The sequence below is a fragment of the Dromiciops gliroides genome, chromosome 3, assembly GCF_019393635.1.
Source record: "Dromiciops gliroides isolate mDroGli1 chromosome 3, mDroGli1.pri, whole genome shotgun sequence".
Classification (NCBI taxonomy): Eukaryota; Metazoa; Chordata; class Mammalia; order Microbiotheria; family Microbiotheriidae; genus Dromiciops; species Dromiciops gliroides.
Window position 1 is genome coordinate 586,730,366 of NC_057863.1, and position 25,454 is coordinate 586,755,819.

The 25,454-nt window shown below is 39.7% G+C and overlaps 1 protein-coding gene across 2 annotated transcripts in view; it reads right to left on the reverse strand.

Annotated features, from left to right (window-relative positions):
* The window catches only part of CSMD2 (CUB and Sushi multiple domains 2), a 1,007,742-nt gene that overhangs the window by 41,194 nt on the left and 941,094 nt on the right, over window positions 1-25,454 (reverse strand). For both annotated transcript variants that reach the window (XM_043994712.1, XM_043994711.1), the window contains exons 50-55: window positions 15,566-15,757; window positions 14,687-14,881; window positions 13,250-13,423; window positions 9,960-10,133; window positions 8,906-9,079; window positions 355-543 (exon numbers count right to left, since the gene is read on the reverse strand). In XM_043994712.1, coding sequence (XP_043850647.1) covers window positions 355-543; window positions 8,906-9,079; window positions 9,960-10,133; window positions 13,250-13,423; window positions 14,687-14,881; window positions 15,566-15,757 — 1,098 coding nt within the window. The remainder of the gene's footprint in view (window positions 1-354; window positions 544-8,905; window positions 9,080-9,959; window positions 10,134-13,249; window positions 13,424-14,686; window positions 14,882-15,565; window positions 15,758-25,454) is intronic.

Here is a 25,454-nt window from a genome sequence, read left to right on the forward strand (position 1 = left end):
ATTGACTGTGTAACTTGCTCCTAGATAATTTACAACCTATCTGAAATTCCCACCGACATGTCATTTATATATAACAATGATGGTTCTTATTTTCTGCAAGAACAGGGAACATTATGTCCTTCAAATAAGGAAGCGAACCATTACAGATTACAGTTAAAAGAGATTGAGTCTAACCTGACCAGAAATCTCCTCTACAATCCCTCTAATTCCTAGACTCTATCTTCAGAAAGAATTCCTCCAGTGAGGAGGAATCCCAGACCTCCCAAGATAGATCATTCCACTTGAAGATAGTTCTAATTATTAGGACGCTCTTCCTTACATTAGCACTAAAACTGAGCTATCTTGTCAACTTACAGAGACACTGAGGGAGCGATCGGTCCCATGTACCATCCCCCTGGCAAGTCAACACATGCGTCCCAAGTAAGTAGTAACCATGGTTGCACTGATAAGACACAGTGGTTCCAAAGCTGAAACGGTGGGGGCCACTTGACTGGATCTGCCGGATGCTATTTTCTTGATGTCCAGGATCTGTGCAGTTGATGACTGCAAACAAATAACAGGGAAGTCAAAGGTATTAGAAGATTTCCTCCCAAAATTAAAATCAATAAATGTAAAATCCAAGTTAGCATACCTTTCTATTATAGCAAGAGCCCCTAAGCTAAAAATGAATAAGGACAGTGGTGTTAAACTCACATAAGAACAGGAGCCACCAAACCATACACAAGGATCCTTGCAGCCAAATTTTGACTTAGAAAAGCACATATTAACATTATCTCTGTTCTACTGGTTTTTTTAAAAAAGTTATTTGTCTCATTAACTATTTCCCAATTACATTTGGGGCGGGGGCAATGGGGATTAAGTGACTTACTCAGGGTCACAAAGCGAGTATATGTCAAGTATCTAAGGCGGGATTTGAACTCAGGTCCTCCAGAATCCAGGGTTGGTGCTTTATCCACTGTGCCACCTAGCTGTGCCCCCCCCCAATCCCCCAATTACATTTTAATCTGGTTCTAATCACACTCAGGGAATGTTGAGATCCTTGGCCTCCCCCTCACCACTGGGGTTGTGTGATACCTCTGAGTAAGGAGGTGTCACACTCTTTGGTGGTGGATCAGAGGTTGGAGGAGGGGGAGAATGGAATTAAGGCTGTTCTGGAATAAGATCCTTTGGAAAACAGCATGTAATAATTTCTTTGATCACTCAGGATGAGAGTACAGCTTTATATGCTGTACTGCAGTACTACTGAATCAGAGGGAGCAGAAGTCTCAGCTGCACACTCAGGCAAGGGGCAAACCAGTCTAATTTGGGGCTCATTCTTTCCTAATCAATGACTTAGATATATTCCCCAGTTTTCCTTTGCTGTCTAAAGAGAGAAACAGACAAGGTCTGGTTCATTGCTGTCTTTATATTAACAGTGCCCAGTAGAATGGTTTATATGTAATTTTTTTACTTAAAATCCATTTTTTGGGGGGGGAGAAGAGAGGAAAGAGGAGAGGGCAATGAGCGATTTCTAGGATATTTCATTGGTGCAGGAACCATTTAGTATCTGGAGAAATAAAATGTAATTTAAGATCCTGAAAGAATTATTTTTCAGGGATGAGAAGCAGCAACAACAATAATAAGAGCACTCTCGTGCATTTATACAGTGCTTTATGAATTCTATAGGAATTTCATAGTACACTACAGGATTCAAAGTTCTTTATCCTTACCAAAGTGCTTTCTATGCAAGGTGGTCCAGTGATAAGGAAAGCAGCCAGTTCCTGAGTAGTGGCAGAAGCGAAAAGGCCAGAAGTGGCCAGGGGTTCTGAAGTGTTTCAAAGGATCAACTTACAAGTAGTTGTATGAGTGGGTGGGAGAAGGCCTTCGATGCTACTCCATGACATCAATGTGAAAAAGCTCACCATGGCAGCAACTATACCATGACTTTAATAGGGAAGTTGGTTTGGTTTGGTTTGGTTTTTTGCAGGGCAATGAGGGTTAAGTGACTTGCCCAGGGTCACACAGCTAGTTAAGTGTCAAGTGTCTGAGACTGGATTTGAACTCAGGTCCTCCTGAATCCAAGGCCAGTACTTTATCCACTGAGCCATCTAGCTGCCCCGGGAAGTTGGTTTTGTATTTGGGAACAGTTGGTGGGTAACAAAGCACCAAAATTAGTAAAGTATGACAAATGAGAGAACTGTTTTAATGATTTATCAGGGCTGTTTTATGTTTGTGTTTCTTCCAGAGGCAACTTTTCTCTCATCATTTGGAAAATATTTAAGTTCTAGGAAGGGATTCTTGCATCTTGGTACTTTTGGTAATCTAGTGAAATTTATGGCTCCCTTCTCACAATGTTTTGAAATACAAAAAATAGGATTTTATGGATTTGGGATTACAAAGGAAACCAATTATATTTAAATACAGTAATCAAACTACTAAGGGGTAAGAGAGGGGAGATATGAGTTCATGAACTGCAAGTTGGGAATCTCTGGTCTAGAGAAACAATTTTTTCTCTAATCTTCAGCATACCAAGGACAGTAAAGCATTTCTCATCAGGATTAAAGAAATGATCAAGAGAAAAGCAAAAAATAATCAAACAAAAAATATTATACTTTGATGAGGCTGAGGATCGAAATAGTGTTAAGAGGTTGGAAAGTAAAATAATATGACCAAGAAAAATTAGAGAAAGGGCTCAGAAACAACTCATTTATTGGTGCTGAGATTGAAGAAGTACTTTATTTTGGGTCACATAGTTTATCAGTTACATGGCCCAGATTAGAACCCAGGCCTTCTGATTCCCAGGACAATGCTCTTCCCATTACAGCATGAGATTAATAAAGAGTTTCTCAGGATAGGAACAGGGTCTTCTGCTTGGTAGTGGTCACAATTTAGAAGGCCTTAGAGAAAGAAGGGAGTTAGGGAGGCACTAAGAGCACAACAGGCCCTGTCTTCTTACTACTGAAAGAGCTGGAGTAAAGTGATTAGTGATCAGGGAAGCACTTGGTGCTTATCTCTTTAGGTTTCAAACTTGTACATAGGCTAAAAGCACCCAAACTGTATTTTCATTTAACTACAGATGCTACTGAAGAATGGTATGTATAGATGGTGGTTTTAAGAAGCATCAAGCCACTGGGATAGAAACAACTTTCCAAATAAGATACACTTCTACTTATGTTTTACAGTGGCATTTGAAATGACAAATCCTATGTAATGGTAACAACACATTGCCAGAATATTTTAAGGTTTCCTAAATGCAAGAGCAAGGTGACTCAGTAGATAAAAGTGCAGGGCCTGGAGTCAGGAAGACCTGAGTTAAAATTTGGCCTCAGACACTCACTAGTTGTGTCATCCTGGGCAAGTCACTTAACCTGTTTGCCTTAAACTACTGGAGAAGGAAATGACAAATCACTCCAGTATCCTTCCCAAGAAAACCCCAAATGAAGAGACAACAACAACAACAAAGTACTTTCCTCACAAATAACATAGAAATAAACTGTGAATTTCATAGAAATAGGTAGTGAGAGTATTATCCTAAGCTACTGGAGGGCAGCTGGTGGCCCAGTGTAGAGAGTACTGGGTGAGGAGTTCAAATCTCTTCTCAAACACTTACTAGCTGTATGACCCTGGGCAAGTTGCTTAATCCTGTTTGCCTCAAGTTCTTCATCTTTAAAATGAGGACAATTACAGAACCTACCTCCCTGCTGTTGAAAGGCCTAAATGAGATATTTGTAAAGTGCTTAGCATAGTGTCTGGCACATAGTATGTGCTATATGATGCTAGCTATTATTTTTATTGTTATTTTTACATTTTATAAACTGAAGGTCTGAGAGTTCAGGATCTGAAACTAGGTCCCCTAACCCCAAGTTCAGCACTTAGCCATCATCCCAGTTTCTCATCTGCAAAATGAGCTAGAGAAGGAAACAACAAATAGTCACTTCCTAAAAGGCCACAAGATGGCGATGCTTCTCCATAGAAATCCTCAATCTTTACCACCCACACCCCCCTCTTTAGGTGAGTGTCTTCTGATTGTTCCCCAAGCCTTTATCTCTCTGCCATTACCATCCTCTTATCTTACTCTCCCCAATGTACATTCTTGTCCTTTAATTGATAATAATCACAGAACTGTTGCAAATAGTTTTTAAAACCCTCTCTAACAGTAGATCCAAGTGAATAGAACCCTGGTATTTTTTTTTTCTATTTAAAAAAAACCAAAAGCTAATTTTCCCTCTGTTGTGGATCCAGGGTCCTTCAGTGTAAAACAGGCAATCCTTTCCTATCTCTGGTCTTCTTCACTTATTCAGTCAAACATTTATTAAGGACCTAGGCATTGCACACTTGGAAGGGATTTCAGAGTTCATCTACAACAGTGCTGACTCGGGCTATCCAACACCTGCATAAATACCTCCAGTGAAGAGGGAGCTTGCTACTCCCAGGGGATAATCATCATTCTGCTTTAGGACAGCTGCAATTGTTAGGACATTTTTCTCTCTGTCGAACCACAATCGGTCTCCCTCCCATGAATTTGTAACCACTACAGTTAAGTTTCACACTGGTCTCTTTGGGGTCAAGCAGAACAAGCTGAATTCCTTTTCCACATGATAGTCCTTCACATGCTGGAAGACAGTTGTCAAGTCTCATTTGTTCATTAAGCAAGTATGGAGGGAGGTCTGCCCAAACAATTACCATCCCCCACTTAAAGGAGGTAACAAGATGCCACCCCTAACACCTCAACCAAGGTGAGAATACTTCTCAACTGTTCACCCAATCAGTAAATCATGGATTCCGATGTAAGTGTAAAAAGCCAAAATCAACTGAGATGTATTGGAAAGCCACTTGATAAAGCAGATCCTGTAGAGAAGACTGTATGTAGTAGATCTCTTAAACGTTTGTCGATTGATTGGCTGAATGAAGAAAACTGGAGACAAAGGAGAATTGCCTGTTTGGTACTGAAGGCCAGGAATCCATGGCAGAAGGAAAACTAGCTTTTGTCTTTTTAAAATAGAAAACGAATACAGGCTAAAGGTTCTATTAACCTGGATTCCATAAAAGAAAGCAGATGTTGCCTAGTTTGCTTAGATTGGGCTTGGTCACACCTGGTGGGGCGTGTACAAAACCAGAAGACGTGCATCTAGCAGAAGCTTCCAGCCAAGCCTCGACAAAGACCTCAGCTGCCTTGCCCACACCACCTTTCCAGAGAAGATACTGTGAACTGCACAGGACCAGAGAGGGCTTTGGAGGATTTGGGTTTTTCATCAACACCCTAAAGCACCCCAAATAGCTGTGGCTCACTGAAGTATCTGGACCAAGAGCCAAGGATAGACTGAACACGATGAAGACACATTCAAGGCTCTATAGGAAGTCCAGAAGAAAATCTATATCATAACTAAAAGGAACATCTTTTTTTCTTTTTCTTTTCTTTTCTTTCTTTCTTCTTCTTTTTTTTTTTTTTTTTGCAGGCAATTGGAGGTTAAGTGACTTGCCCAGGGTCACACAGCTAGTAAGTATTAAGTGTCTGAGGTCGGATTTGAACTCAGGTCCTCCTGAATCCAGGGTCAGTGCTCTATCCACTGTACCACCTAGCTGCCCCTAAAAGGAACATCTTGAGGAGAGCCCAGGAAAAGGTCTCCCAGGAGCTGTGTCACACATACTTCAAGCCCACTTTAGCCTGGACTCTGTATGCAGCAGTGGAGATGTATTAGATACCAAATATACCACTGTAGTAATTACTTGTTTCTAAAAACTAATTGACTCTACCAAAGAGACAGCAGTAGTTAGTTGGGGGTCAGGGTGGTGAAGAGGTAGAGGATGCCAGAAAGACTCATGAGCATCAGAAAGACTTCTCTCAACCTCATAGGGTTACCCCTAGAATCCCGGGGCTAAGAAGAAGCCTCTTAACTCTGGGGGTTGCAGTTTGTTAGTGCAAGTGAGAGCTGGGAGAGGAGCTCCAGAGTCTTGCTATATGTCCCACCTCTCTCCCAAATCGTCAACTGATTCTCTTATGGCAAGTTTTGATTTCCTCCCCATCGTGGTCACTTTCCCTGGCCCATCAATGTCTTTGCTAAGATTTAAAATACTCCCAATGGATCTGTGACCTCACAATTGTGAGTGCTTCCTATGAGTGCAAGCTGCAACATAGTCATGACTACTTCTCATCCCATCCAACTTTTGTCCATGTCCTTCTATATATACTCCACGAAGGGTTCACCAAACATACTGGGAGTTTCTTTCATATCTTTAAGGTTCCCAGTGCAGCCTGAGTTGTCATCTGTTATTCATTGTGCTTGCTACCTGACCAACCCACCTCCTTTTCCAGTCAAATAACTTGGGCATGAATTATCAGTAATATGCTAACCCCTAGTTACACTCATCACGTGTCCCTTCATTCATTGCCATCTGGGTAATTAATAATTTGGTTTCTTTGGTGATTGTGGTATTAAGCGATTCACAGTCACTACAGTATCCCCAGCAGAATATGGCCATTAAAAAGAGAAGGCACGATTCTCTAAATGTAATCCCTCCTGCCCTCTCCTTCTCTATCCTTCCTCCACGTCTTGTTCACAACCTGTACAATTGGCATTATTCATCCACTTTTTTTCCTGAGTGGATTATTAGTCCAGACTTTCCCGAATGTACATAGATCTCTTTCAGGATACTCTGCAGCGTTCTAGGGCTTGAATGAAATCAGTGAAATGTCAACTGAAATGACTTTATTCAATGATCATCTGACCAAAAGCAAGGAGGACATAAAACATGGAGATATATGCTTGTAAAGGGGGTTTACCATGGCCATGGAGGTAGTCCAGTTCAGAAAGAAGAGAGATTTTCTATATGTAGTGTGATATCCTGAGATTCTCCTATTTATGGGAACAAAGATAGCTGAACATAATTAAAATAACCTTGATAAAAGTTCTCAAGGAATTTAAAATCCAGTAGGGAAATAAGATCAACAGAGATAACTGTCTCATACATTAGAATATGATAAACTAGAAGATCCCTCTGGAACTGTCCATTCTAGTAGGTTGATGAGAAGAGATCTCATAGAAATGTTGGTATTTTCTGAGTATTGAAAAATTAATAAGAAGTCAAGATGTGGAGATGGTATTTAGGGTTAGCAAACCAGGTATAGGGAAGAGAGTAAACACAAACATAAGGCCAGAAAAACATGGAATGTATCTGATGGGCAGAAAGTAGTATATTCCTGCTCAGTACCTATAGCCATCACTGTGGGGAGAAATTACTGAGAAACCCTTCCTCGGCACCATCAGCAGCAACTGATGATCAAGTGCCACTAACAGGCAGATGGGCAGAAGGGCCTCAGGAGTAGCATCGCTCCATTAAACACCGGGCCTGCTTCCAGCCAGGGAGTCTGCACCTATAGAGAATGAACCAGCCATTCCTACCAACTGCCAGAAATGGCCACCTGCAGGGCAGGCAAGACAGCCTGACTGAAACATCAAGGCACCCTGAGAGCAAGAAAGGAGGCAACATGAGCCAAGTAAGTCAAATCAACAGCACCACCTTAACTACCATCTATCTACCCATAGAGACTGATAGAGACAAAGCAGCATCTTGAGCCCAAGAGCCTTGAGAATAGCAATGCTGACAGCACAGTGTCCTCAGCCATGACCCTGAGAAGTTACCCCTGTGAAGATGCAGCCTGGCAATTTCTCCTAGAGGTGCTACAGTCATGTCTACTGAAAACACCCAGGAAAGAAAGTTCTTGTCCCCAGAGTCCTTGGTCCTATCCAATGGTTTGACATTAGAAAATGATACTTTTTTTTCAGTGGAAATGACTTTAAAGAAGTGGCAATTTCTATCTCCTTTGCTGAGACATTGTAAGATCTATAAAACTTTTCCATCTGATTTGTAGCTGGAATTTTCTCTATGTGTTGTCTTTCCTACCAGAATGCAAAGGCAGGGGCTTGTTTTACTTTTCTTTTTGCAACCTTAGCACATAGCACAGTGCTTTGCACATATTAAGTGTTTAATAAATGTTTGAGTCCTTTATTCATTTTGACTGAAACTTGGAGCAAATAAAGAAGGGGTTATGTGAATTACATCTGGAAAGAGCTAGATTTTGCCTTATCTTAGATAATATCCCACTGTAGAATCTGGTCTTTATTTGAGCAGGGAAATGATACATTAGAACAGTGTATTAGGAAAATCAACTTAGCAGCAAGTGTGTGTGGGGAGACAGGTCAAGAGGTTAATGACAGCAGAAAGAGGCTGAACTAGGGTGTTAACTGTGGAAATTATGAAGGAATGGTTGAGAAATACAGAGACCATATCAGCAAGACAAGGAAATGTCCCACAAATGAGTATTAGCAGCAGTTCAGTGTGAGACCAAAACTGCCTAGAAATTAAGAAAGATTGTGACCTCATTCACAGAGGTGCCCAAGATAAGGCTACTTTTCACAATCAGAGGACATGGCCAAGTGGATGGAGAGCTGACTCAAGTTTCACTTCTAGATTAAGACCAAGTCCCTGATGGATGTATTACCACTAGACAAATCACCCAGCCTCTCATTAGTCCTGGCAACACTTGAAAGCAGTAACAGAGAAGGTGCATTGGCAGAGGGTGTTCCTCACTGGGAGGTCCATTTCCTCACTGAGGAGATTACAAATTCATAAAAAATTACCTTTACATAAGAATGGCTCCTAGTTATGCATCATTTTGCAACTTTAACAGGTACATTTTATAAACAATTTGGAACCCTTTTTGAAGGTTTTTGAGGAGTGGAGTTACCAGATCAAACATGTAAACCAAAGATATGAAAGATGGCTTGGAGAAAACAGAATCTGAAAGTGTGGTTGACTTTTCAGGAGGCTAAGATTGTGCTATCATGGAAGACCTTTGTTCTTGGGCCCCAGACATCCAGGAGGAGTCAGAAATGAAACATGCAGTATACCAGGCAGGAAGACTTACTTCTGCAGACAGGCAGTGTGTTGCTCCACTGACCATTGGCCAGGCACTGGGCTCCTGAAGGTCCCTCTGCTACATACCCCTCATTGCAGACAAACTTCACCATGTCATTGAGGTTAAATTGACTACCCTGTGTGATGCCATTGGCTGGATTGCCTGGGTGTCCACAGGTGATAGCTGTAACCAAAATAGGAGAAGAATGACCACAGCAGCCCAGTCTATGGCTGAAAGCCTGATCTGGGCAGTCTGAGTCCTGGGGTAGAGTAGAACATTGATACAGGAAGTTAAAATGGGGCTCTGTGTAGACATATGTGTGAGGGAGAATATGGCTGAGGGCTTCACCTTACTCTCTATCCAAAAGGCTGCCAAGAATTGGGCTGAAGGGTAGTACTTTTTTATACTCTGGGGAAAAAGTATAAACATGAGAGTCCATATCTCAGGACAGGGGAAAAATCAGCCATATTCTACATCCCACAGTCTTAAGTTGGAAGGGATACAAGCAAAACTGGTCACTGGACAAAGCTTGTTTTGCATGCTCCCATCTTCCTTTACAGGACCCTTTCCTCCATACCTAGGGTTTGTCCCATCTTGGCTAACATATAATGTTGTATTAATGATAACTGAGTATTAACTGATTACCCAAGGCATGATCTTCTAGCCAAATTTGTACTTTGAAAGTGGATTTTTGGATACTGTAAAGCCTTTAACAGCCACAAGAATGAAGCTATAATGGTGGAATGACAGGTAATGAAAGGAAAGGTATAAAATGTTTTTAAAGCCATGTCTTGTCTTCTTACATTTCATTAAAAAGAAAACTGGCTCCAATATCTATTCTAGAGTTCCTTAAGCTTTTCCACTCCAAACCAAAGGACTGAGTCTAATGAAATGGGTTAGATTTGAACCAGAGACTCTCTTCTTCAATATTCCCAAGAGAAAGACCTGTGAGATACATATATCATTCCACCCCATACGCCAAACCACTTTCAAACTCATTGCCTTTGAATGCAAGCACTGCCTGTCTTTCATCACTGCTAGGGAAAGCTATTATCATACTTACGCACACAGAAAGGGGTCTTCCCTGACCAACGATGGTCCTGCTGGCAGATGCGCACTGACATTCCAATTAGGCGAAAACCAGGGTTGCACTGGTATACCACACTGCCCCGATAACTGTAGTTCTCACCATTGATTTGTCCATTGACAATCAGCTCAGGGGTCCCACAGTGTCCAGCTTTCAGGGCCCCAGAAGGAAGGAAGTAACAAAACCAAAAAAACAAAACAAAACAAACCAAAAAAACAACCAATTAATCCATATGGTATGAGAATGACTAGCAATCCTTGGGAAAAGGATATTGTCTTCCTTTGTTTCTATGTTGGGAGCAAGAAGAGAGGGAGGCTAAAACAGCAAGGAGGGATTCCAATAAACAAAAGCCATGTGGTTAACACTGATACTGAAAGATTAGTCAGCTAGATGTGATCACATGCTGTCCAATAAATTGCAGTCAATAGCTACCTTAGGAGACAATGTTGAGAGATTCTAAGATCCCTATAAGTAGGGAATTCCAAAGTGTAATTCCAACTTGCTGGGTGACCCTGAGAAAATAACTTGCCCTCCCTTGGCACAGTGGGAAAAAAACATCCCTGTCTCCTCTCTGGCTCACAAAGATCCTCTTCCTTATCACAACCACATGTACTGAATATCTGCTGTATGTAGGGCTACATATTAGGAGCTAAATCTTTTGAGAAAAGTTTGTGTTTGAATTTAAGCCAATATTAAATTCAAACAAGCAGTTACCTTGAAAATAATTGCTTGATAACAAGTGATTAGACTGAATTTAATCCCAAACCAGTTATGTGTGTTTCAACATGGCCTAAAGGTGTATATTACAGTGCCTCAAGCTTTTTAAGAGACATAATTCTCTTAGGACAGGGTTACTGGTGCTCTTTGGATTAAACAGAACTAATCTAAAGTTAGACCTCCTGTCTATCTAAATAGATTAAGCATGTCATGTCTACCATACTCCCTTTTGCACCACTTTACTAGTATCATTACAAACAAGGTCATTAGTGACACCTTTTCTCTCAGCCAATTCCTGTGTCTCATCTATTTCAAAACATTACTCAAAAACACACCTCATCCAGGAAACCTTACCCTATGATAAGCACTCCTTCGCTAAAATGTATATATTTGGATTTAAATTTTTCAAGGCTCTGCTAATTTCCTTGGTGTGAGTATTCACGCCACCAACACAGATTATAACCCCTTTATAATTTAGTATATGGTCTTCAAGAATTATGGCCAACAGGGGCAGCTAGGTGGCGCAGTGGATATAGCACTGGCCCTGGATCCAGGAGGACCTGAGTTCAAATCCAGCCTCAGACACTTGACATGTACCAGCTGTGTGACCCTGGGCAAGTCATTTAACCCTCACTGCCCCCCTCCCAAAAAAAAAGAATTATGGCCAAAATATTCTTCACCTTGTGGCCACCCTGGTGATAAGCTTCCCTATTTCTCTGTAGCTGTCTAGATAGCTAGGACGCATAGTGGAAAAAGTGCTGGGCCTAGAGTCAGGAAGACCTGAGTTCAAGTCCAGCCTCAGACATTTGCTGGCTTTGTGACTTTGGGTAAGTCACTTAACCCCTGTTTGCCTCAGTTTCCCCATCTTTGAAATAGGGATAATAATAGCACTTACTTCCCAGGGTTGTTGTGAGGATCAAATGGAATAATATTTGGAAAGCCTTAGCATAGAGTATGCACTATATAAATGCTAACTATTGTTATTATTGTTATTATTATTATTAGTCCATACCTATCCAGAGGGAGCTTATTCCTTTGAGACTCTTCTAATCTTTCTGGTCTAGATACTCCTACGAGGTCGGATTTGGGGTTTTCAAGACTCTATTACCCATTACTATGAGACAGAAGGTAAAATACAATCAGAAGAACCCTAATTTTGCAGCAGAGGTCCCTTTCCATTTACCTCCCATCTAGGCCTGCAGTATCAAAGGCTGACACCAATATGGTTAATCAGAAGATCATTGTGTATTATTCCTGATTGTGCATCTACCCTATTCCTGTTTCCATTTTAATTCATTTTTGGTTGCTTTTCTGTCTTTCCCATCACTTTCTGTAGTCTAGGCTTCCAGTTGTCTTTAGTAAATACTAAAAAGAATGGGGAAGGCTAACATCAGTCAAATCCAATTAACCACATCATATGTGTTCTGAACTGCTGCTGCTTTTGATCTCACATCCATTCCTTTCTCTCTATTCCACCCAAGCCCAGGAAAATGCTCACACCAAGCTCCTCAAAAGAACACTCAAGAAGACTCCTCCAAAAGGGCATATCAAAAGGATGTAGGGGGCAGCTAGGTGGCACAGTGGATAGAGCGCCGGCCCTGGATTCGAGAGGACCTGAGTTCAAATCAGGCCTCAGACACTTGATGCTTACTAGCTATGTGACCCTAGGCAAGTCACTTAACTCTCATTACCCTGCAAAAAAAAAAAAAGAAAAAAAGAAAAGAAAAGAAAAAAGAGAGAGAAGGATGTAGCAGACAATTACAATTCCCATCAATAATATAAAGAATCATTTCACTATAGAATCAGTTTACATTAAGAGTTCCTGGGGCAGCTAGGTGGCACAGTGGATAGAGCACCGGCCCTGGAGTCAGGAGTACCTGGGTTCAAATCCGGCCTCAGACTCTTAATACTTACTAGCTATGTGACCCGGGGCAAGTCACTTAACCCCAATTGCCTCACTAAAAAAAAACCCAAAAAACAAACAAACCAAAAAAAAGAGTTCCTCTAGCCTAGAGCACAAACTGTTTGGCAAAGCGTTCCTTTACACTAGCAGTGTCAAATAGAAACAGATCTCTGCAGGCTTTGCAAACCACAAATTAACATTATCTATGTCATACTGTATTTTTATTTTGTTAAACATTTTCCAATTATATTTTAGTCCAGTTCATGTAGCATTAAGTAGTTCTGTTGCCTGCTTTTGAACTGCTGGCCACTAGTATGACACCTCTGCTCTACACCCTGGATACGTATATAGTATTTGGAAATTTGTAAAGCATTTTAAATATATTATTTGATTTGATCTTTACAACAATCATGTGAGATATGGGCTATAGGTCTCATTATCTACACTCTGTGAATGATATTGAAGCTCAAAGGGTTAAGTGATTTGCCCATGGTTACACACAGACAGTAGGAGAGATGGAATCTGAACCCAGGTCTTCCTGACCCCAACTGTAGCACTCAGTCAACTCTGCTTTTTTGCCCTCAGAAAGAAAGTAAAGGGGAAGGAAGGACAGCCCCTTTGCCTTCAGACTGGGGACATCACTCACCAAGACAACGGACTTCAGAGCTGCTCCAGAGGCCATTGGCCATACATTCCCGTACCCGGGAGCCCACCAGTGTGTAGCCTGAATTACAGGAGAAAATAGCTGTTGCACCATAGACAGAGAGTGTCCCAATCCGATGTCCATTTGGGGGTGTTGGGAGATCTCCACAGGAGATGACTGAAAAAAAATGCCAAGACGGAATTGTTGAGATGAGGCATAGGAAATGTTCAAGTTATCAATGGGTTGGAAATTCATGACCATTGGGAAACAAGAAAAATAATTTATATTGCTTTACATTTATAAAGACTAGATTCATTTGGCCTACAGCAGTCAGGAAGACCTCATTTCATCTTCTCTCACACAGTACAAATCATTCAATTTTCTATTATCCAAATTACTGTCCCCATCTCAACTCATGTACTTCAAGCAAAAAAGAAAGAGACCGGGAGAGAATATGTCAGGAAACCTATCAGCTGGTCTTTCCTGCCTCACTGCTTTCTTAGAATGGAGACTGTGAGATCAGAGTGGGGCCCTAAAGCTTGGGTATCTACTTTTTATCTTTTTTGTTATTTCCCACATGGCCCTGGGGGACCTCTAGCCATTCTCTTACTGTTCTCTTGGCCAATGATATAGCTGCTAAAATTTCTCCAATGCCCTATTTGTCTTCACTTTTATACTTATATTAACCTCGTAATTGTCTTTGACTTTTGTCTTCATTTTGAGACTTGGGGCTCTAGAGGTCCTGTCGGTTCTATGATTGGTAAATTATAATCATCTTTTTTCTATTCTACTATGTTATGGAAATGCTTGTTTTGTTTCTTAAGTTCAGAATAAAATATATAACATATTTTAAAAAGGAGGGAAACCATCACATCATTGCGGGATCTCATACTCTACATATTAAAGGTATGCTTCATGTTTCTCTGTCTACCATAAAATAGCCTAGGCAGCTGTGTACTCATCCACTACTCTCTTCAAGGGGTCAAACTACCTCCTCTCCTTTATCCTACTGGTATATGAAATGGATAAGGAAATATACTAAAAAAACATTAATCAAAACCAGGAGAGATATTATTCAATAAATAAGAGATTTCGTTAGGAGCCAATACTCCCTTTACCAATCCTGAGGCCAAGAAACATAGTAGCCATGGTCAGTAGGGCCCTCCCTAACCTCTGCCAAGGCAGATTCTTAGTTGCCAGTAGGAGTACAGTGTGTATGCCCTATTTATCTTGTATATAACTTGTCTTTACATATTTGTTTTCTTCTTGTCTCCCTAATTAGATTTGCGGCTACTTAAGGGCAGGAACTGTCTTTTGCCTTTTTGCGGGGGGTGGGGGGGGCATCCCCAGCATTTAGCACATTACCTGTTACATAGTAGGTGCCTAATAAATGTTTATTGACTAACATCTCTTCTACCTCAAGCCCCTGCTCAGGCTTACTCTGACATGTGGGCATCGAATCACCAAGGCTCCATTTGCCATCAGCCTGACAGCGGATGACCCTCTGGCCAGTATAGTAGTAGCCAGGGTCGCAGATCAACATCAGCTCGGCATTGAACTGGTACTGGGTCTCATAGGTCAGTCGCCACCGTCCGTGTTCCACGCTGATGCTGCTGACGTCTGGGCAGCTCACAGCTGTGTAGCCCCAAGTAAAAGAGAAAACACAGGGCATGTATATGGTGAAAGATCCTGGCTGGGAGTTGGCAGACTAGGTTCCCTTTCCCTTTCTGCCACTAACTCACAGTGTGAATCTAGAGGAGTGACTTTTCTTTATATACAGTTTTAGATCATTCTTGAGAATCATTTCCTCTTAGCTCCCACATTTTTTAATACTGTAATTTTTTAAAAAGTTTTTGGAGGCATTTGGGGTTAAGTGACTTGCCCAGGGTCACACAGCTAGTAAGCATGTAGACCAAATTTGAACCTTCTAACTCCAGGACTGGTGTGCTATCCATTGCACCACCTAGCTGCCCTACTCCCACACTTTTAATTAGAGGAACTCCAGGTTGATAACTATCTCCAGGCCTTTGCTTAGGCCTTTATTTCATCTGAAAGGTTCACTCTACTTCTCCCTACCCCCTTATCTATGTTGCTTCCATCATTAATGATGTGGCTTGGAGGGAGGCATGGAGGGATAGAATTTGGAACTCAAAACTTTAAATAAAAATGTTAAAAACAAAACAAGACAATGTGGTTTAAAACTCGCTGCTTCCAAGGAGACCTTTCCACATTATCTTTATGCATTCCCCCCTTTCCCATCACTTTCTAACTATATGTCTCCCTTGAGTTCTTAGACACTTAAGAGACTTACTCACTCACCCACACACTGCGGGGGGATGTTGTCATTGCTCCACACTCCAGTCTCTAGGCACTCAGCAGTTGCCTCAGCGTTAGGTGGCAGGTGCAGGCGAAAACCTTCATTGCAACTGTACACAGCCTTGGTCCCTACTGTATATTCCTTGCCAAAGACAATTCCATTCTTGGGGGGCTTGGGAATTCCACAGGAGAGGGCTGGCCAGGAGAGGAAAAGGAAAGCTGCAGTATTGCTGCCATGTTTAGTCCCTGCTTTCCCCTCCCACATCATATCAGGAAGTCAGGTATGTATCCAGTCTAGACCAGAGGTGTCAAAGGGTTAGCCCACAGGCCACCTGCAGCCCACAACACTGTGACTAGATCCAAATTAAGATGTAACTGGGAAATATTAACAACATAAAGAAAACTATAATATCACAAAGATAATGTTAATATGTGGTTTCTTAAGTCAATATGCTGCCTGCATGACTCCATGATCTACCAGTGAGTGGCCCCCATTTCTATCTGAATTTGACACCAATGTTCTAAGTTGAAGGGAAGGTAGGGTTGTCCGGCTGCCTTTGGGGGGAAAGATAGGTAACATGTGTTACTCTCAGGCTCTACTGGAATACAGGGATAATGTGGCCTTTGGAGTTCAAAAATAATATTAAGACAAATTAAGCAAAGACAAGCTGGAAAAAATCCATCCATTCATTTCAGCATTCAACAAACATTAAGTGCCTACAACAGGCAGGAAGAAACACTGTACTAGCTAGGTACTAGGGAAGACATGAAAATTAAATAGTACACAATTCCTTTCCTTAAACAACTAGTATGGGGAAAACACACACACATACAAAGCAGGAAATAATAAATATATAAAAATAGCACAAAGAATTATGCCATGTCTGAGAAAGAAAAGATCACGTCTAAAGTAATGGAGGAGATTAGCCTGCATGGAAGGAAGTGGTATTAAAGTTGATCTTGATATACAGGCAAAATTTAAACAGAAGGCAATGAAGGATGCAGTCTAGACATAAAGAACAATGTGAACAAGATATGGAGGTGAGAAAGAATATAGTTCAGCTTTAGCTCTACCTTCAACCCCTCCCCACCTTCCTGACAACTTCATTCTCTCCCTCCTCTAAAACCATGTATTTTCTCTATCAAAAATGTGACACTTGCCCCTAACAGCTTTGTTGTTCAGAAAGTTGCCACTTACTGTTGCTCTATATTTCCTGCTCTATTCATCATTATGTGCTAACTCCATAACTAAGGACCAAATCTCCATAATTAAGGACCAAATCTCCATGTTCCTCTTTATCAAGTGGTTTCAGAATAAAGTCAGTTCTCTAGACAAAACCATTTGGAAGATCCTTTTAAAGGTACCTACTAATGGCCTGGTCACTTTTTAAAAGTAATTTTTTCTTATTATATTTTAAGTGCTCTAAAAGCAGGTCAACAAAGTGTCCATTACTAGAATAGACATTATGAGTTATGCCTCTTTTAGGTCCTAACTTCATTTCTAAATATGGTTATAGGAAATGTAAGGTAGATGTGCTCAATTCTGTTCTGCTTGTTTGAGTGGTAAAGGAAACAAAGCAAGTGAGGGGGAAGTAGTGGATGAGGTTCTTGGTTTAGGTTTTTGGAAGTATCATAGACTATTCGCATCTTTTGTAAAGAATGCAAGGCCTTTCTAAACCTTCTTCACCAGTATAGACATGGTGAGACAACTGGTAAGAATGGGCAAGGACACTGAAGATGGTGAGCAAGAGTGATTTAACATATATTTATTATTCTTTTTAAAAGAGTGATTTAACAATGCTCATTTGTTGTTTGTATTCCTTAAGTCTGACAATGAACGGCTCTGAATAAACTGAGGTAAAACAAGAATGATGGAATCTCTCTGGTCTACTTTCCAATTTGATGATATCCTATTTGTGGCTAATCTTTGAGCTCTTCATCCATTAGCTCTTTAAAGGCATTTCCTTGATGCCTACAAATATTCCCAGATCTCCCCTATCTTAAACACATATACAGACACAGACACAGACACACACACAGACACAGACACACACACACACACACACACACACACACACAAAGACACACCCTTATTTGATTCTATCATTCTCTGGAGCTATCATTCCATTTCTGCTCCCTTTCAAAGCCAAACTCTTAGGAAAAAAAATTTCTTTATTGGTTGCCTCCTTTCTTTTATTTTTCACTCCTCTATTCCTTGTAATCTGCATTGTAACCCAATCGCTCAATTAAAACTTCACTCTCCAAAGTTACCAAATCTCTCTCTCTTCTTTGAAATTCTTAATACACCCTCCAAAAAAAAGTATTTTCATTAACACAACAATTAATACCATTTACTTTAAAAAGTATACAATAAATTCTACGTGCTATTTTCAAAACTGTCCTGCTTGATAACTAGGAAAGAATTTTGGAAACAAGTATCTCTGATAAAGGCCTCATTCTCAAATATATAGAGAACTGAGTCAAATTTATAAAAATACAAGTCACCTCCTATTGATAAATGGTCAAAGGATATAAACAGGAAATTTTCAAACAAATAAATCAAAGCTATATATAGTTATATGAAAAATGCTCTAGATCACTACTGTGATGTTTAAAATCTAATGTGTGTGGTCACCTTTTTCTGCCCCCAGTGTGTGTGTGGGGGGAACTAGCTAGGATTTACTTATAAATTAGAAGCTTCAGCAACAGTTTAGGCATTAAGCATTTATTAAAGAGTAAAGAGAGAACATGTGGAGTTCAAAAAGATAGCAAAGCCTATCTACTCTAAGGTTCAGACTGGACTCTTTCTTCTTCTCTTCAGCCAGGACCAAAAGGAAACCGAGCCAGGAGGCCAGCCTCACTTCCTACCTCCTGTCTCCCTCCCCTGGAAGGGGAGGTCCTTCAAGCTGATTCAAGCTGATTAGTTGAGGGTGGTCTTGTAGTCCACAGCCTCTGACAACACTCCCTCTTGGGAGTCAGGCAGGTGTGGTTTTAATTTAATTAATTTTAAGTAGGCTAATCAGCAAAGTCAATCTCTCTCAGTCTGACTTAATTCAATCAGTCTAGATTACTCTCCTCTGGTTGGGGCCTTTGGCCGTTGACAAAAAGCCAATTATATTTTATACTACTGATCCCCAGAGAAATGCAAATTAAAACAACTCTGAGGTCATCTCATGCCTATCAGAGGGGCAAATGTAACAAAAAAGGAAAACATTGTCGGGGATGTGGGAAAACTGGGATGTTAATCAACTTTTGGTGGAGTTGTAAACTGATCTAACCATTCTGAAGAGCAATTTGGAACTATGCCCAAAGGGCTATCAAAATGTGCATGCCCTATGATTCAGCAATACCACTGCTAGGTTTATATCACAAAGACATCCCCCAAAAGAGAAAAAGGCCTATTTGTACAAAAATATTTCCAGCAGCTCTTTTTGTGGTGGCTAAGAATTGGAAATCAAAGGAATGCCCATTAATTGGGGAATCAATAAACAAGCTGTGGCATATGACTGTGATAGAATATTATTGTGCTATAAGAAAGGACAAATAGGATGATTTCAGAAAGCCCTGGAAAGACTTGTATGAACTGATCTATAGTGAAATGAGCAGAACTAGGAGTACTGTTGTGTACGGTGACAGCAATATTGTTTGATGAAGAACTATGAATGACTTAACTATTCTAAGCAATACAATGATCCAAGACAATCCCAAAGGACTAATGATGAAGCATACTATCCACCTCCAGAGAAAGAACTAGTATTGATTAAACACAGATTGAAGTCTACTATTTTTCACTTTCTTTCATTTCCCCCCCTTTTATTCAAGTTTTCATGTACAAAATGACTAATATGGTAATGTTTCATATAACTGCACATGTATAATCTATATCTGATTGCCTACAACCTCAGGGAGGGGGGAAGAGGAAGGAGGGAAGGAGGGATAAAATTTGGAATTCAAAACTTTAAATAAAAATTTTTTTACTTTCAAAAAACTGTCCTGCTTGTCTGTGATTCCTTCCTTTCTCTTCTATGCATTAAAAAATGCTATAATAGTCCTATTGGGGGGCAGAGTAATCACTTTTGCTATTCTCCCTACCCCCCACCCCAGGCCCTGAGTCTGGTTAACCCAAAGAAAGGAAAGAAAAAAAATAACAACCACCACCATAACCCATTAAAAATTAGCATAGTCAAGCAAAACATGCCCCAAAATGTATGTCCCTATACCTTGTGTCTGTCATATCTTTATCAGCAGGTAAGTAAAATGCTTCCTCATAAGTGTTCTGGAGACATGGTTAGTGACTTCCTTGATCAGAGTTCTTAAATTTTTCAAATTGTTTTTCTTTATAATGTTGTTTTCCTTATATAAACTGTCCTGGTTCTGCTTGTTTCACTTTGTGCCATTTCAAACTACCCATTCTCTTACATCATCATTTAAGTCATTTCTTATAGCCAGAACAATAATATTCTATTACATTTTATATTCATATAAAACAGTTTGTTCGGCCAATCCTTCAGTTGTTTAAGAGAACATTTAAGGTACTCCTTAGATTCTATTTCTTTTCTTTTAATGCTCCCTTCAGGGTCAGGAAGTTTGTTTTGCTTGTGGCTATTTCTTCTGTGTAATTATCCTCCCTCTTAACCCCTATTCCCCTGCCCAACTTTTCTTCTTGAATTTAATGCATTTATATACCCAACTGGTTTTGTGAGCAAGTGTGTGTGTGTGTGTGTGTGTGTGTGTGTGTGTGTGTGTGTATTCAAACTTCCTTTGAAACAAAAGTTAGTTTCATCTAAAACTCACTCTCCCCATCCCTTCCTTCATGCCTGAATGTTCTTCATACATTCCCACTTATGAAAATAGAAAGTTCACATACTTCTTCCTCTTTTCCTCACTAGTGTATTTCTCCTATAAGTCTCCTTTCTTCCTTTTCAAACCCTTAGAAGAGAACCATTAAATCCCCAGGACCTGTTTTCCTTACTTAACTCCCTTGATAACCTCTGAAGACATTAAGATTTTGAAGGAGTACTTCTTTCTTCTATCCCTATTATAGTGTCAGCATCATATCATTAATATAATTCCTTTCTTTTGCATAAAGAAGTTTAACTTTCTAGGTTCCTCTAGACTCTTGTGTTTGTATTTCAAAGTTCCTCTATTTAATTCTGGTCTTTTCATCAGAAGTGCTTGCAAGTCCTTTATTCCATTAAAGATTCACTTTTCCCCTTGTAGGATTATACTTGGCTCCATGAGGAAAGATACTCTTGGTTGTAAGCCTATGTTTTTTGCCTTTTGCAATACTGTATTCCAAAATGTTATCCTATTTTAAGTAGATTTTACCCCAGGTGATGTGTGATCCTCAATGCCGCCCTTTGGCACTTGAACTGATTCTTCCTGGATGCCTGCAGTATTTGTTTCTTTGATGTGGGAGCTCTCAGGTTTGGTTATGACATTCCTAGGACTTTTCCTCTAGTTTTTAGTGGAGGCTTTCAGGTCTTGTGTGATTCTAACTATAGTTCCTTGGCACTACAACTGCTTGGCTTTGATAGTCCTGGGTCTTTTGTTTTTTGGGTATCTTTCAGCCAATGATTTGTGGATTCTATATTTACTTTGCTCTCTGGTTTTAACAATTTTCAATTCTGATTAGTTTGATTAGATATATTTCTGATAGGATCCAGGGTGTGTTGTTGTTGTTGTTTGTAAACCCATGATTTTCAGAGAGGCCGTGACTCAAATTATTTCCTTTTGACCTGTTTCCCAGGTTAATTGTTTTTAACATCTGATAGCAGACATTTCCTCTATTTTTCAACCTTTTGATTTCATTCTAATATTTTTGATGTCTCATGAAGTCATTGATTTCTCTTTGGTCTATTCTAGTTTTCATGGATTCCATTTCTTGGCTAAGATTTACCACTTTCTCTTCTAAGCCACTTATTCCCTTTGGATTTTTTTTTCTCCTGAGCTTTTTAGTTCATATTTTATCTCTTGGTTTATTTTGTCTAAGTATTCATGTAGTACTTGTAAAAATTGATTTTTTTCCTTTGAATCACTGCTTATAGTTGTTGTGGAGTTAGATTTGAAGTAACTTTTTATACTGGATGGTGTTTGGTTTTCCCTTTAAACTTCTTCAGCTCTTCAACTTTGGTTTTTGAAATGGCTCTTTATGTCAGGGCCAGGTTCTATCCACTGTCACACTTTTGGATGGGTTAGTTGGCCTGGTTTGTTCTTACTCTTTGTCTCCTGAGTTTTGGTGCTGACCTCATCTTCTTGGTATTTGTTTCTCTTTGGGGTTCAGAGACTGAATCTTCAAAAAGTTTCAAGACAAAGTTTCAGGAACCTCAGAACTCCTGGCCTTAAGTGCAAGGACATCATCTCTTGCAATATCTGAACACAGAATTTTGCAGGTTACACATATCTTTTTTTCTGGTTCTACTGAAGGTACAGGGACTGGGAGAAACAGAGGTACTCTTTACTATTGCCTATGGGCTTTTTGCTGCTTTCATTTTTGCAGTACTGGGCAGAAGAAGTCACTACAGCTTGTTAATGCATTTTTTAAAAAAATACCTTATTTGATTTGGTGTGAACCTCAGGTTTTTGCTGGGGTACATATGGGGAGCTGGGTAATCTCCCACTGGTTCAGGCAGTAGTCATCGCCTATGAACTCTTCATTTCTAAATCTAATGGCTTTTTCTTTTTCCTCATCCTTCTTTCCCTTTATGTAGCATCCGACACTGCTGACTCTCTTCCTTTTTAATTTATTTTTTCCTCCCTGATTTCCTAACACAATGTTCTCTCCTGGTCCTCCTTCTACCTGTGACCGTTCTATCTCAGGCTTCTCTTCTGGATCATCATTTATGTCCCCTACCCTTTCTAAAGTATTTAAAGCCCTTTACAATATAGCTCCATTGGGGGGCAGCTAGGTGGCGCAGTGGATTAAGCACCGGCCCTGGATTCAGGAGTACCTGAGTTCAAAACCGGCCTCAGACACATGATACTTACTAGCTGTGTGACCCTGGGCAAGTCACTTAACCCCCATTGCCCTGCAAAAAAAAAAACAAAAAACAATATAGCTCCATTTTATCTTTCTGGCCTTACTTTACTTTACTTACTCAATGTTCCAGACCAAAAATTGGTCTATTTGCTGTTCCTTGTTCCTGATATCCTATATCCCACCTTCATACCTTCACACAGACTCTTCCCTATGCCTGAAGTGTTTCCCCTCCTCACATTCACATAATCTTGGAATCTTTCTATCTCCTTTCAAGGCTAAGTTAAACCACAAGCTTCTACTCCTACTCTTTTAGTTGGTAGTGTTCTTCCATAACACCACCATGAAATTAGTTCACATTTCCTTTTTATATATTTTGTATCTATCTATCTATCTGTGTCCTGTTGTTTCTCTCAACAAAACAAGAAGTTCCTTGAAGGTGGGCAAGACATTATTTTTGGCTGAATCCCAAGTGACCAGTATAGTGCCTAGTACACAAAAAGTGCTTAATAATGGAACTAAGAGAGTGCATTTGCAAGAAGAAAGGCCACAAGGTATCTTCAACTGTGGTATATAGCAAAACTAAATGGTTCATAAAAAGATTTAACTTATTACTCTGGCTTAATTGGCAATATGCTTTAACTACTGCTTTTTTAGCAAATATCTAATAAGTACCTACAAATGCAAAATACACTAGCAGGCATTGTTAATACACAGATAAAAATAAAACCACCTTGGTCCTGATAAAACTTACATTCTGCTAAGACAAACAATTTATCCTCAAATAAGTAGAGACCAAGTAATTCCAGTGAGAAGGGACATTAGCAACTGGAGGAAACCAGAATAAGCTTTCTGTAGGAGACAACTTTTGTATTGAGCCATGAAGGAAACTAGGGATTCTACAAGGCAGTGAAATACTCATATGGGAGACCCATGTAAAGGAAAGCCCTTATGAAAGACAATTGCTGATTCCCCCTTACTCCTCCTGCTGTGCCTTGAAGTCCATTGAACTTAGGGTTCTTGAGTATACCATATTTGCCCATGACCTTGTTCTCTGGTGTTTCATTTTAGGCCTTCAGGTTTCCTTATGATTATCAAAATACACTGTAATATATACATATTGTTTTATATAATTCTGTTAAATGAGTCCTTTGCTAAATTAAGATCTACACCTACTGCTAAGGACTGGTACTGCCCCCAAATTGATTTTCCTATCCCTAATTTTTTCCTGTGAAATGAAGTTCTACATCATTAATTGCTTGCTAAAAGACACTATTCAAATGAGCTAGCAACATTTCCTGTATTACCCATCAACACCTCAAACTTAATATGTGCAAAGCAGAACTCATCTCCTCCCCAACACCAACCTGGCTTTCCTCTTATTTCTGTTCATTGAAAATTCCAGTAACTCATATTTATAACTTCAGACATTACTGACTTCTCTTTCTCTCATCCCCCACAGCTAATCAGTTACCAAGTCTTATATATTCTGCCACTACAATATCTCTCACATCCATTCCCTTTTTTATACTTATACCACCACTACCCTAGAGTTTATGTCATCCTAATGTTATCTACACTATCGTACAAGCCTTCTACTTTATCTTCCTGTTTCTAGGGCCTTCCATCTCTAATCCATCTTACAAACAGCTGTCAAAAAAATCTTCCTAAGGCATAGGTCTTTCTTAGCATAATATGCCCATTAAAAAATCTTCAGTGCTTCCTCATTTTTGCCTTTACAATAATATGCTAACTTCTCTAGCTAGCATATAAAGTTCATCACAATCTGGTTCTAACCAGATTTCTGTATGTATTTTCTATCCTTTAGTCTTCTTTTTAAAATGAGTTTTTATTGATATTTTCTGTTTCCTATATAACCATACTACCCTAAGTAACCTCCTCCACAATCCCTCCCAAAGAGCCATTCCATATGACAAAAAAGTAATTTTTGGAAAGAAAAAAAAAATCAGAACTAAGAGGTACATTGAAAAGGCTGAAAATATGGGCAATGGGCAATGGCTACAGAGCTCCCATCTCCACAAAAGTGCAGGTTGGGGGTGTCTTCTCATCTTTTCATTTAAGTAGCACTTGATTTTTACAATTTTGTTACATTTGCTTTTGTCCTTTTTGGTGTGGTGTTCCTCTTTCCCTTTACATTATTGTAGTTACCGTGTATGTTGTTTCTTGCTTCTTCTTAGTTCATTCTGCATCAGATCACATAGATCTTTCCATGTCTCTCTGTATTCACCATATATCATTTCTTATACTAGAGTATATTTCACTACAGCCACGTACCATAATTTGTCTAGCCATTCCCCAATTGATGAGCATCTACTTTGTTTCTAATTCTTAATTATCACAAAGAGCGCTGCTATAAATATATATAGGGACGTTTTCTCATTAATGGCTTCCTCAGGGTATAAACTCGGTAATGAAGGCTCTGGTTCAAAGGGTGTTGACATTTTAGTCACTTTATTTGCATAATTATCAATTACTTTCCAAAATGGTTATACTATTTCACAGTTCCACCAACAATTTTTTAGTGTGCCTATCATCTCACAACCCCTCAAACATTGGTCATTGCCATTTCCCCCAATTTTCAGGGTGTGAAGTGAAACCAAAGGGTTGTTTTTATCTGCATTTCTCTTATTATTAGTGATTTGGGCCATTCTTTTATGAAATTGTGAATACTTTGGAGTTCTTTTGAGAGTTGTTTATTCACATCCTTCAAGCATTTATCTACTATAGAATGGCTATTAGTCTTACATATTTTTATTAATTATTTACATATCTAGGATACCAAACCATTATCAGAGAAATATGATAAGATTTCTTTCTCATTTGACCACTTCCCTTCTTATCCTAGATGCATTAATATTGTCTGTGCAGAAACTTTTCAGTTTCAAGTTCCCTCTT